This window comes from Solea solea, chromosome 8 (genome assembly GCF_958295425.1).
Source record: "Solea solea chromosome 8, fSolSol10.1, whole genome shotgun sequence".
NCBI lineage: Eukaryota > Metazoa > Chordata > Actinopteri > Pleuronectiformes > Soleidae > Solea > Solea solea.
In genome coordinates, this window is record NC_081141.1 from 29,282,366 (window position 1) to 29,292,365 (window position 10,000).

The following is a 10,000-nucleotide window of genomic DNA, read 5'->3' on the forward strand; positions in this document are numbered from 1 at the left end:
GATATCGTATGATGACTTGAATATCGTGATAATATCGTATGATGACTTGTATATCGTGATAATATTGTATGATGACTTGTATATCGTGATAATATCGTATGATGACTTGTATATCGTGATAATATTGTATGATGACTTGTATATCGTGATAATATCGTATGATGACTTGTATATTGTGATAATATCGTATGATGACTTGTATATCATGACGTTGTATGATGACTTGTATATTGTGATAATATCGTATGATGACTTAAATATCGTGATAATATCGCATGACTTGTATATCGTGATAATATCGTATGATGACTTGTATATCGTGATAATATCGCATGATGACTTAAATATCGTGATAATATCGTATGATGACTTGTGTATCGTGATAATATAGTATGATGACTTGAATATCGTGATAATATTGTATGATGACTTGTATATCGTGATAATATCGCATGATGACTTAAATATCGTGATAATATCGTATGATGACTTAAATATCGTGATAATATCGCATGACTTGTATATCGTGATAATATCGTATGATGACTTGTATATCGTGATAATATCGCATGATGACTTAAATATCGTGATAATATCGTATGATGACTTGTGTATCGTCATAATATAGTATGATGACTTGTATATCGTGATATCGTATGATGACTTGTATATCGTGATAATATCGTATGATGACTTGTTTATCGTGATAATATCGTATGATGACTTGTGTATCGTCATAATATCGTATGATGACTTGTATATCGTGATAATATCGTATGATGACTTGTTTATCGTGATAATATCGTATGATGACTTGTATATCGTGATAATATCCTATGATGACTTGTATATCGTGACAATATCGTATGATGACTTGTGTATCGTGATAATATCGTATGATGACTTGTATATCGTGATAATATCGTATGATGACTTGTAAATCGTGATAATATCGCATGATGACTTAAATATCGTGATAATATCGTATGATGACTTGTGTATCGTGATAATATCGTATGATGACTTAAATATCGTGATAATATCGCATGACTTGTATATTGTGATAATATCGCATGATGACTTAAATATCATGATAATATCGTATGATGACTTGTGTATCGTGATAATATCGTATGATGACTTGTAAATCGTGATAATATCGCATGATGACTTAAATATCGTGATAATATCGTATGATGACTTGTGTATCGTGATAATATCGTATGATGACTTAAATATCGTGATAATATCGCATGACTTGTATATTGTGATAATATCGCATGATGACTTAAATATCATGATAATATCGTATGATGACTTGTGTATCGTGATAATATCGTATGATGACTTGTGTATCGTGATAATATCGTATGATGACTTGTTTATCGTGATAATATCGTATGATGACTTATGTATCGTGATAATATCGTATGATGACTTGTATATCGTGATAATATCGTATGATGACTTAAATATCGTGATAATATCGTATGATGACTTAAATATCGTGATAATATCGTATGATGACTTAAATATCGTGATAATATCGTATGATGACTTAAATATCGTGATAATATCGTATGATGACTTGTATATCGTGATAATATCGTATGATGACTTGTATATCGTGATAATATCGTATGATGACTTGTATATCGTGATAATATCGTCTCTGTGAGGACGGAGCGTCAGACTCTGACGGGAAGAAAAGCTCTGGACGTCTGCAGGAGGTGGATTAAGCAGCGTTAGGTAACTGTGTTAGTGAGGAGGATTACATCAGAGCACACACACACACACACACACACACACACTCAGGAGACAAATGTAAAGGTTTGTATGATTTAAACTGAGATGTCCGTCCATGTGTGATTGATGACAAACAGCAGAGAGTGGACAGGAGGAGGACACGTGGTCTTGTCTCGCTGGGGGACAGACAGAGGACACCGGGGTCGTCTCCCATGTGGTAACAGTTAAGACGTTGTCTTACATAAGAGCGATCATGTCCCACCTGAAGTGATTGACATACAGAACACCAACACGTTCCATTTCATCCACACAGAATGGACCATTTCATACATTCACTCTGCTTTAAATCAGCAGTGACGTCATGGACAGACAGTGAGAGACAAACAAATGACACAGGGAATTCTTTTTATCTACAGTTAGAACAATACTACGTGTTATTGAAGCTGTGGATTTGCAAAAGTTGACAAACTATAGCATCTAACATTGATTTTAAGGAATTATTTTCACGATAAATCAACTTGTTTGATCCATAAAATGAAAGAAAATGTCTCCAAAAGCTCAAAATGCTTTTTTAAAAGCACACGTTTCATCATTAAGCTGCTGCATGGACACATAATCTGTCAAATAAAAAGTGCTGAGTAAGTGAAAGTACGGGGAGTTTTCCGTGTAATGTCGTCGTCATGGAGACGCTGTAACAGATGAAAAGCACAGAAACGGGCACAGGCAGTCTGAGTCATATACAGAGATTATAAATAATCATATTTATACAGTGGTTTGAAGTGAGAGTGTTGTGACTTTTTCTCCACACGTCTCAAAGCTGATCTTCTTCACTGGTTTTTATTGATTATTGATTATTTTTCACTTCAGTGGCTGTTTGAGAAGAACAGCTCGTATCACACAGCAACTCAGGGCTGTTTCAATTACAGTTGAATCCATTTTGTTTCTAAAAACACAGTTTTACACGGAGTGGAAAATATCAATATCATAGTTTACCACAGTGGTTCCCAAACACTGGGTCAGGGACCCACAAATGGGTCGCAGGAGAATTCTTACTCCGCCCTATGAGGTCATACATTCCTTTGTTTCTTTTGTGCTGAAAAGTCACTAAAAATGAACCCATAACAAAATGAACCGACCAAGTTCTTGTGTCCCGTGTTTTCATTTGGTCCATTTTCATGTACGGTTACACACAGTAACTGAACTCCTCGTCCCAGTGAACAAGCGCTCGTGAGGAATCCTTTTATTGACTGACGTGTGTCTGCCTCCACTACACTAGGTGGCACTACAAATTTGCTTTCACGCACCACATAAGATGCAACTATAGAGAGACACGCCCGTCATGAGCGCGACGTCCGACACAAGAATCAAAGCCAACAACTGTAGATTAAAGTTAAAGTTAAATGTCAATACTTAACAGAGGAGTGTGGTGGATTTAGCGATCGTGACCACGTTCAGAGGTATTTCAGTTCAGTGACTGCGTCAGACAGAGAAACCATTCAGTGAACAAATCTTTTTAATCCACGGATTCTAATGATTCACTTTCACCCAAAACAGCAGCTTTACAAGTCACTCGTTTGTGTCACGTATTAAAAACCACATCACGGCAGTTTCACGCAACCGTGCTGTGATGACTCCGCCCACGTTGAGGAGGAGGAGGAGCTATGATATTGTCGAAAACCAAACCACGCCGAGCCAAGCCGTGCTGGAACAGCACAGTGGAAAATCACCATAACAGTGTAATTTTAAGACTACACAAATCAAACTATTTTATATTCTAATGTGATTTTATACTTAAAACAATACTTTATTATTATTTTTAAATATAAATGAACCCTTGTAAATGTCACACACTTGACCTTTAATGTATTATTGTGAAAACATAAAGCTGCTTATATGGTGTTAACTACGTCATAAACTCAGATATTATCAATATAATTATAAAGTTTATAGTTCTAAAAACTAATTTATCTTACTGTAAGAGTCGTCAATAATCTCGTGGTTTACGGATCAGATCAGATTTAAACCTCAGATCCTCCTGGAAGCATCACAACAAACCGCGGAGCTAACGGACCTTCAGCAGCCTCCCGCCCCGGCCCTGCCCCGGCCCCGGCCCTGGCCCTGCCCCCTCCTCCCGCGGCCTCCTTCTCACCTCCAGCAGCGGCAGGTCCGGGTCCAGGTGGGTGAAGCTGTGCAGGACCACCGGGCTTCGATCCTCCACCACCTCCAGCCTCACCCCGTCCCAAATGCTCCGCACCTTCCACGACGAGTCGAACATCTCGAGCGGCTGCCCCGCTTTGACGCCGCGCGCCTCGGTTCGTGTCCCCGGGTCAAAGACCATGGAGCCCGCGGAGCCCGGTGCTGAGTCACGGTACCGACATTTCCACCCGTTTGTTATCCGTGCGAGCTCCGAGCGAAGTGACGTCGCTGCTGCTGCGGCGGCTGCTGCTCAGGCTCGTGAACACGTCATGACTCACACTCACACACACACACACACACGCCCCCAGCGCCACGCTGCCTTCATTGTTATCGGAAATATTAGCTCCCGGGGAAGAAACGGAGTTTTGTGAAACATTATGAAGATCATTGAGTTAAACAACAGAAGCAACACAAATGTGCAATAATACACTTTGTTATATAATATTTCTTTGATGTGAAACAAAAAAACATGATGTAATATTTCATGAATAACTGTATTTATCTCTAAGTCAAAGAAACTGCTGTTACTGTGTGGTGAGCTGGTGATGATATTTACGAGATGTCCCTGAAGGCAGCATTAAACTCCCCCTGACAGGACGTCATGGCTTTTGGGAAATGATGGCTGGTGTGTTTTTTTTCTGCTTTCACTATGACAGACAGCTGCTGTGACACAACAAAATACACACACACACACACACACACACACTTCACTGCCCTTACTGTCCACTTTATACACACACACACACACACACACACACACACTGTTTATTTCACTGTTTAAGTGTTCAACACCTCAGTAGGAGGCTCGTGCTGCCCCCTGCTGGCCGAACACCAGGAACACACGTGTCAAATCACTCATTTTTCCCTCAGACGTCGACTGAGCTTTGAAAATGAACACAACAAATCTGCATTTCACTGATTCAATGGTGACGATGAACATTTTCAACATTTAACTCCTCAAAATTAAAGACTTAAATTCTGTATATTTACAACTGTATATTTACAAATACAAAACAGAATATACTTTTAATGTACTATGAATGTACTTAAACACCAAAAGCACATTTCTAGTCAGTTTCTTTTGAGGAAATGTAAAATATTGCTGTACTGGCTGTAACTACATTCCCATCTCTCCAGTACATCAAAGTATTTACAGTAAGTACACACAGGAGAAAGAGTCTATAAAGCACTCACTCTCACACACCAAAGTCCAGAGAGAAAATCAGGGATTTCAGCTGCGGGGACACAGGAGCTGCTGGTCCTCCGCTGCCTCGTGTGGTCACTTTGTGTCACTGAGCTTGTTCTGAACAAAGGACTTTAAACACTGAAGTGACAAAATAAGACATTTGAACTTAGTGATCAACAACTCCTCACTGATTATCTTTATGAGGTTTGGTGTGGGAGAGTGAGTGCTTTACAAACTTCAAAAGTCTCACAATGAGATAAAGACGTGATCATGTGACGTAGACGTCGTAAATAATCTTCACGATCATTCTGTAACTCCTGTATTCTGGCCATAAACAGCCATGAGCTACACTGTGTCCAACAAACACGTGGGGACAGTGAGGACAGTGAGGACAGTGAAGACAGTGAGGACAGAGTTCCTGAGCTGCTGCCAAACACACAATGTTCCCCAGAACAATAAATCTGGAACAAATAAAGGGCGAGAGGAGAGACAGAGAGGGACAGACAGAGGGACGTGGACAGGGAGCAGAGTTACACAAGAGACTGATGTTAAATAAAGATCAGTCCACACTACACTCAGTGTCAGTGTCAGTGTGATACTGATCGGAAAGATCGGATATCGGAATGAGGAAAAACACAAAATCGGATACAACTAATGATTCATTTAATAATCGATTCATTCGATGAATGTTTTCTCAATAAAATGTCAAGAAATGTTGATCAGTGTTTACCAAACCTGGAAATGATCACCAAAAGACTAACTGCCAAATAATGAGCCATTCTATATATTCACCATCAGACTGACTGCCAAATAATGAACTGTTCTATATATTCACCATCAGACTGACTGCCAAATAATGAGCCGTTCTATATATTCACCCTCAGGCTGACTGCCAAATAATGAGCCATTTGAACAGCCATCAAGTGAATGTTTTTTTAAATATAATCGGTTGATTCTATGTATTTTTAATCACTATATATTTAATTTATAATATTTATCATAAATCCAGCATCAGGCTGCCTGTCAAATAGTGAGCCGTTCCATATCTCCACCAACACACTGCCTGGCAAATAATGAGCCGTTGCATTATTTTTGTTTTTATTTATTCCTCTTACCTGATATTGTTGTCTTTAGCGCCCCCTGCTCTTTATGTCTGTTTTTACAGTTGTTTTTTTCATCTTCCTTTAATACTTCATTCTTCATTCAAGTATTGTTAAGTATTTTAAGTAGTTTTATGTGCTTTAGTATTCAGTACTGTAATTGTATTATATTTTTTTATCAGGGATGATGTTTGTGATTATTGTCAAATCACTATCAAAGCAGAACAGTCGCATCGTGCCGTCTAGAATTAATCGTTTCGTCCGGAAAAAACAAACTGCCGTTTTTTTTCAATTTACTGAAATTGCGATTTAACAATGAATTGTATTAAAGTGATGAAATAAGACAATAACACAGTCACTGACACGATGAGTCCAACCTGTGTGACGCCTGCTCTCCTCACGCCGCGGTAACAATCCTCGTCATCCCAGCAGACGCTGGTCCTGACCAGCAGTCCACAGCTCCACCGTGTGCGCAGCCACATCACAGTTTTCCACTCAGACCAGATCCGGACCCAGACCGAGAGACCTCAAGAGAAACCCAGCAGGCTCTCACTCCCCTCGACACAGATTGGTCAGACCCCCCCCCCCGTACGTGTTTACTTTACCAGCTGTGTCAACAACAACGCTGGAAAAAATTAACTATCGCTGCAGGTTTGAGGATTTCTGTCAAAGGTGAAAAAGTAGAAACAAACAAACCTTTAATCGAGTTCCATCTATAGCAGCTCACTACAGTATACAGATGTTATGTCTGTATATATAATGACAGGAGACAGGATCTGGTGTTAGATTGTCAATATCGTCATATCATGATAAAGTGTTATTATTAGGTGATTTGTTTATTTAATTGATTGATTACACGTATTGTTAAGTAATATAAAACATTTAATTCATATTTCAAAAGCCATGAGACTGACTGCCAAATAATGAGTTATTCTATAAAGTCACCAAGAGACTGACCTGCCAAATAATGAGCTATTCTATCAAGTCACCAAGAGACTGACTGCCAAATAATGAGCTATTCTATAAAGTCACCAAGAGACTGACCTGCAAAATAATGAGCTATTCTATCAAGTCACCAAGAGACTGACTGCCAAATAATGAGCTATTCTATACAAAACTGTGAACTGTCCCTTTAATTGACTCATTTTTCTAACTTCTCTGATCTTCTTGATCATATTTGTTGAGCGTGGCACAGGTCACTGTTACCATGGTAACCACTTGTTTTTCCCTGTTTACAGACTGATGCAGTGTAAACACACACACACACACACACACACACACACATAATACAGATACAGACTGATCTGTCCAGTCCTGTCACCTGCTCCCTGCTCTCTAATCTGAATACTAATTTACCCATCAGCCACTGCTCCTCTCTCTCTCTGTGTGTTATTAGACTCTTTAGTCTGTCTTTTACTCGATGACTAAATGAACTCTTTGCTTCTATGTCATAAAAACTAAATTAAAATGAAATCATTTCAGTTTGTGGACAAAACAGTCGAGGTCTGACAAACACTGACAAACATTTTTCATGATTATTTGGGTGAAAATTGAAATCATGATGATTTCAAATGATTACTCATCGACTTGAACTTGAAACAAACGTAAAAGAAGGGATTTTACACATGAAGTTCTTTAAATAATTATACATTATTGTACATTGTATATATCTTTACTCACGCTGCGTTTAACCCACTCAACACCTGTGTTTTATATTTGCCATTACAACATTAAAAGTGTCATTTTCAGAATAAACGCCCCCGTTTGATCTTAAATGAAACACAAATTTGAATTGCACAGCCGCGAGAACGACTCATAGAAATAATCTGCGGTAATCTGTGGTTTGTGTTTGCTGCACGCAGGATTAACTCTGAAACGTTTGATCATGACGTTTTTTTTACTCATGTGTAAACGCTGAGTCAGCACTAAGTGAACGCTGACAGTGACGCGTTATCACTGAAGCTGCACGCGTCTCCTCACTTCCTGTGTCACGCACATCTCTGTCTCCACAGCACAAATGTCTTTTCAAGTTCTTATTGTTGCTTTATTAAAAACACGGTGTAAACAGATTTATAACAAGTAAAAATAAGTGATAATAAGTAGACAGTGAACGCAACACATGGATTATTAATCCATTACTAAATTAATTGCCAACTATTTTGATCAGTTTATTAAATAGATTATAATGAGCGAAAAGATGTATAGAATAGCTCATTATTTGGCAGGCAGTCTGTTGGTGATCATATAGAATAGCTCATTATTTGGCAGTCAATCTGTTGGTGGATGTATAGAATAGCTCATTATTTGGCAGTCAGTCTGATGGATGTGAATATTTTCTGGTTTCTTCGCTTTCATAGAATAAAAACAGAATTCAAATGTAATCGTTTTAGTTTGTGGACAAAACTCTTGAGGTTCGACAAACACTGATCAACATTTTCCAACATTTTCGCAAACATTTCACGGACCAAACGACTGATAACAAATGAAAATAATCATTAGTTGCGGCAAAAGAACAATAATGAATTAAAAGTAGAGACAGAAAAGGTTAGTGTGAGGTTTGTCATCAGCGTGTTCTGGATTCATTAACACATCAACACCAGGAAACACTCATCAGGCGCCGAGGGATCACGACCAAACACGACCAAACACGACCAAACACGACCGACACGACCAAACACGCCAGAGTAAACTCGTCTGCAGGGACTCGAGGCCGCGGTGAACAGCTGAGAGGAGACGGCCATCATGGCGGCCATGTTGAGAGGCAGCATCATCACAACGACACATAAACAAACACCTGTTCACAGCTGACGCTCACACACTCACTCACTCACAACAACTACGGTGTTTCCACTGAGTCATGTGACTTTTGTTTACATCCAATAATAAGTGGCTGTTAGAGGATTGGTGTGTGAACGTAACAAAGAAAATACACAAACGTCTCTGCATCAGAGAAGAAGCTGATGTTACTATCATTTATCTTTATTCTTTTATTTACTTTATTACTTCACGTTTTACTTTGAAATATCAGCTTTAATGATTTCTGTGTTTTATGGAAAAGATTCACATTTAAGAAGCTGAAAAATCACAAACACTGGTATGAATTATTAAAAAACACTCTGATTTAGTAATCAATTCACTGAATAATTGTTACAGCCCGACTTCCTTCTCTGCTTCATTCATAACTTTATGACTTCATTATTTAACGTAATCATTTAAATGTATTCTTTGTGTGACGTCGTCGTTGTGCTTTTTATTTCACTTCCGCTTTTATTCATTTGGACATTTTTGCTTCGTCTGTCAAATCACTTTGTAAACGTGTATTTATTAAAAGTGATACACCAATAATATTAGTACTAAAGTTATTATGACGATGAAAGAGGGTTATTTTTACAGCTGAGATTCACTCCGTGTTCTTCTCTCTGCACCGCAGTTCACTTTAAATATTCAGTCCTTCATGAGACAACAAATACACATGATGAAAACGACAGATATTAGCACAACAGAACAGCTGCAGGTCTGCACACACACACACACACACACACTAAACAAAGTCTCATCACTAACCATAACCACAATTCAAATCTTAGTCCTAAACTAGGACTTAGGCATTAGGACCAGGTTTTGGTCTCCATGAAAGACCTAAAGAGGCAACAAATACAAAAACACACACACACACAGCATTCTTACTGAGGACACTCATAGACAACCATGCATTCCCTCACCTTAACCTAAATCATCACAACTCACTGAAAAAGACCCAATTCTAACCCTA

General features: G+C 38.6%; 1 protein-coding gene across 3 annotated transcripts in view; it reads right to left on the reverse strand.

Annotated features, from left to right (window-relative positions):
• Window positions 1-10,000, reverse strand: part of LOC131463614 (ral guanine nucleotide dissociation stimulator-like) — a 28,494-nt gene that overhangs the window by 17,993 nt on the left and 501 nt on the right. Inside the window, exon 1 of one of the 3 annotated variants that reach the window (XM_058635425.1) lies at window positions 6,606-6,745. The exons of 1 other annotated variant lie outside the window; for it this stretch is intronic. In XM_058635425.1, coding sequence (XP_058491408.1) covers window positions 6,606-6,710 — 105 coding nt within the window. In that variant the 5' untranslated portion in view covers window positions 6,711-6,745. Of the gene's footprint in view, window positions 1-3,895; window positions 4,200-6,605; window positions 6,746-10,000 lie in introns of those variants that run through there. One more of the 3 variants, XM_058635424.1, reaches the window with a different exon arrangement.